This window comes from Drosophila ficusphila, unplaced genomic scaffold (assembly GCF_018152265.1).
Source record: "Drosophila ficusphila isolate 14025-0441.05 unplaced genomic scaffold, ASM1815226v1 contig_470, whole genome shotgun sequence".
NCBI lineage: Eukaryota > Metazoa > Arthropoda > Insecta > Diptera > Drosophilidae > Drosophila > Drosophila ficusphila.
The window spans coordinates 4,758,860-4,761,850 of NW_025064389.1; the positions used below are offsets into that span (position 1 = coordinate 4,758,860).

At 41.8% G+C, this 2,991-nt stretch overlaps 1 protein-coding gene across 1 annotated transcript; it reads right to left on the reverse strand.

Moving 5' to 3' along the window:
• Positions 1-1,375: 1,375 nt before the first annotated feature.
• LOC122320320 lies at positions 1,376-2,395 on the reverse strand. Its single transcript, XM_043208498.1, has 2 exons — positions 2,333-2,395; positions 1,376-2,128 (listed from the first exon to the last, which is right to left on the reverse strand). The coding sequence occupies exons 1-2, from the start codon at positions 2,393-2,395 to the stop codon at positions 1,376-1,378; spliced, it is 816 nt and encodes a 271-aa protein (XP_043064433.1).
• Between the last annotated feature and the right edge of the window lie 596 nt (positions 2,396-2,991).

Here is a 2,991-nt window from a genome sequence, read left to right on the forward strand (position 1 = left end):
TCCATTTTCTCGATTAAAATAACTGTACTTGTCATTTCTACTAATTGAATAAAGTTTCGCATCATAATTGTTTGATTTTCATTCAAATGCGGGGGTGGCCCACGATTCCCCACCATTTTTGAAAATCGCCAAAACACCTTTTTTTTTAAAACCACGAAAAGTCGGAAAAAACAAAAGAATTGTAAGAAAGTGTAATAGTCAAAAGTTACCTAATTTAATGTAGAATAACATACCATATTACAATTTTGAAAAAAAATTTTATTTGTTAAGATATTTAACAAAATATAAACGTGGCCCACGATTCCCCACCTTCCCCTACATATTAAAAGCTACCAAGTTTTTTTTCTTATTTCCCGCGACACGCAAAGTCATCCGACCACGAGTGCTTAATCTAATTATTTAAAGAAAAAAAACACCCCCTACAAACATTCTGGTCCTTCGAGGCGAATCAGCAAGGATCAACTTCACCGGTTTTTATGTTTGCGCAAGCATATATTAAATTTATTTAAATAATACAATAATAGTGTATAGTCACAGGGAAAGTTGTACAGAGAATGTCTATGAGTGCTGGAAACTGATGATTTTCCGTGGCTGCAGCTCGATCTGCATCGGCTCGCGACTTAGTGAAGACTGACTTCAAGGAGCGAGATCACTTCGCGAGATAATGCAGTTGCATACATAACACCCCTTAAGGGGGGCTTCTCATGTAAAATTTAAAAAAAAATCAATTTTTTTTTTCATAGATCGATAGAATAACGTCTTGAGAGTATATTCTCGAAGTTTTATGACTCAACTCTCAATATTATGGAAAATATGAGTGATTGAACGAGTGCGCTCGGGCGCGCTTTGTGTGCTAACTCATAAGTTTAAATAGTTTTTTCTCAAAACTGTGATTTTAAAAACGCGGTACACGATTACGAAAAAACTACTGAACCGATTTTTGATTTCTAAAAAGTGTATTGCAGACTATACATTGAGTGAGTGCATGAATATCTGAAATTGTGAAAAAAGTTATTTTATACACTTTTCAGCCCAATTCAGCAAAAAAAAAAAAGACGAAAAAATGGCACTTTTTTTTCAAGACGTGATTTCTATATTTTAAAATCGAATTTTTTGAAGTTGCAGACATTTATGCACTCGGGGGAACCTTGCTGAATAATAAAAAATTTTTTTTGTATGTTTCAAATGAAAACTTTGGGCTCCACACTGTACCGCAATAAGTCCCTCAGCCGCGTCGAGCCACACGCGACCTTGAATAAGTCCGCCATTTTGTTTTTTAGAATTTTAAAAAAATGTTTTTCTCTTACTTTAAACATCTCTTCCAATATATGCAAAAAATTATTCGTGTAAGTTTTCATTTTCCAAGTGAAAAAAATTAACACCCAGATGGATCGTAGAACTGCGGGCGGCGACGGTCACGGGCTGACCTGCGCGGCGGTTCGCCAGTTTCGATTAGCTCGGGCGAGCGCTCTGGTCCCACTGGAGTTGTCGGTTCGCCAGCTTCCGCTTCAGTTGGGGTTAGAGGGACACGACCAGTTGGAGATGATATCTCTTCTGATGTTGGCTGCTGCGACGGACTGCGCAAACGCAGCTGATCCAGATGCCGCCTGACTGTTCTGTCGTCCTCCAGACACACCAAATAGGAAATCGGTCCCGTTCGCTTTGAGACGTGGCCCTCAATCCACTTGGGGCCGCTTGCATAGTTTCGGACCCAAACGGGAGTGCCTGTAACAAAAGACTTTTGAGTTTGGGCCTCGCAGACCTTACCGTATGATATTTCGCCTGGACTTAATTTATCAAAGAATGTCTGGAGCTCCCTATTGAAAAGCAACTCTGCTGGCGAATGCTTTGTGACGGAATGCGGCGTAGTATGTTGATCAAACAAGAAACGAGCTAAAGCTATGTTGATGTCCGTGTGACGATCTAGTTTCTTCAAGTAAATCTTCGTGGTTTGAACCATTCGTTCGGCCTGGCCGTTGGTTGCAGGGTGGAAGGGATCGGATGTGACGGATCCGATTGTTTTTCGTAAACAACTTAAACTCCTCGGAGGTGAACGCAATTCCGTTGTCCGACACGATTTCATCTGGATTACCATGAGTAGCGAACAGCTGCCGAAGGAAGGTGATTGCTGCGGACGCGGATGTCGATTTCACAGGGCAAACTTCAAGCCACTTCGTAAAGGAATCGACGATTAATAAAACGTATTCCCTTGAAACGGTCCGGCGAAATCAATGTGTAGGCGGGACCATGGTTTCTTGGCAGACTCCCAGTGATGTACGTCCGATCTTGACGGGGAATTGCGCGTATGCTGGCACGCTAAGCATTGATTTACCGCCTTTTCGATATCCGCATCCAAACCGGGCCACCAGACGTAACTGCGGGCTAAAGCCTTCATTCTAACGATTCCCGGGTGGTGCGCGTGTAACGCAGAGAGAATTTCCTGCCTGTCCATAAAAGGAATAACTGCGCGATTACCCCAAAACAATATTCCTTGGTTACTGGTAAGTTCATTTCGCCGAACGAAGAAGGGTTACAGGTCATCATGACGCTGAACTTTGACACTACTCCATCCCCTTAACACCCAGTTGAGTACCTTCCTAAGGCTGCAATCCTTAGACGTGTTGGTTGCTAAAGTGTTCATTCCATTCAATCATTAAATCATCTTCTGATTGTGGCTCGGGGGTGAACTTCTGCCGTTGGGCAGCGACTTAGGAAATCCGCATTACTAATTTTTGTTCCAGGCTGATGAATCAAATTGAATTTATGCGCTCTCAAAAAATATTGCTCGACGCATCATTATGTTAGAAATAATTTGAGGAATTGGCTTTTCTGTTGAAAAGATTCCCAGCAGTGGGCGGTGGTCTGTAATAAGCGTGAACTTCCTTCCGTATAAATAGTTATGAAATTTTTAACTCCAGCAACTAACGCTACAGTTCTCTGTCGATCTGCGCGTAGTTTCTCTCTGCTTTAGAAAGCGTGCGTGAGTAAAAC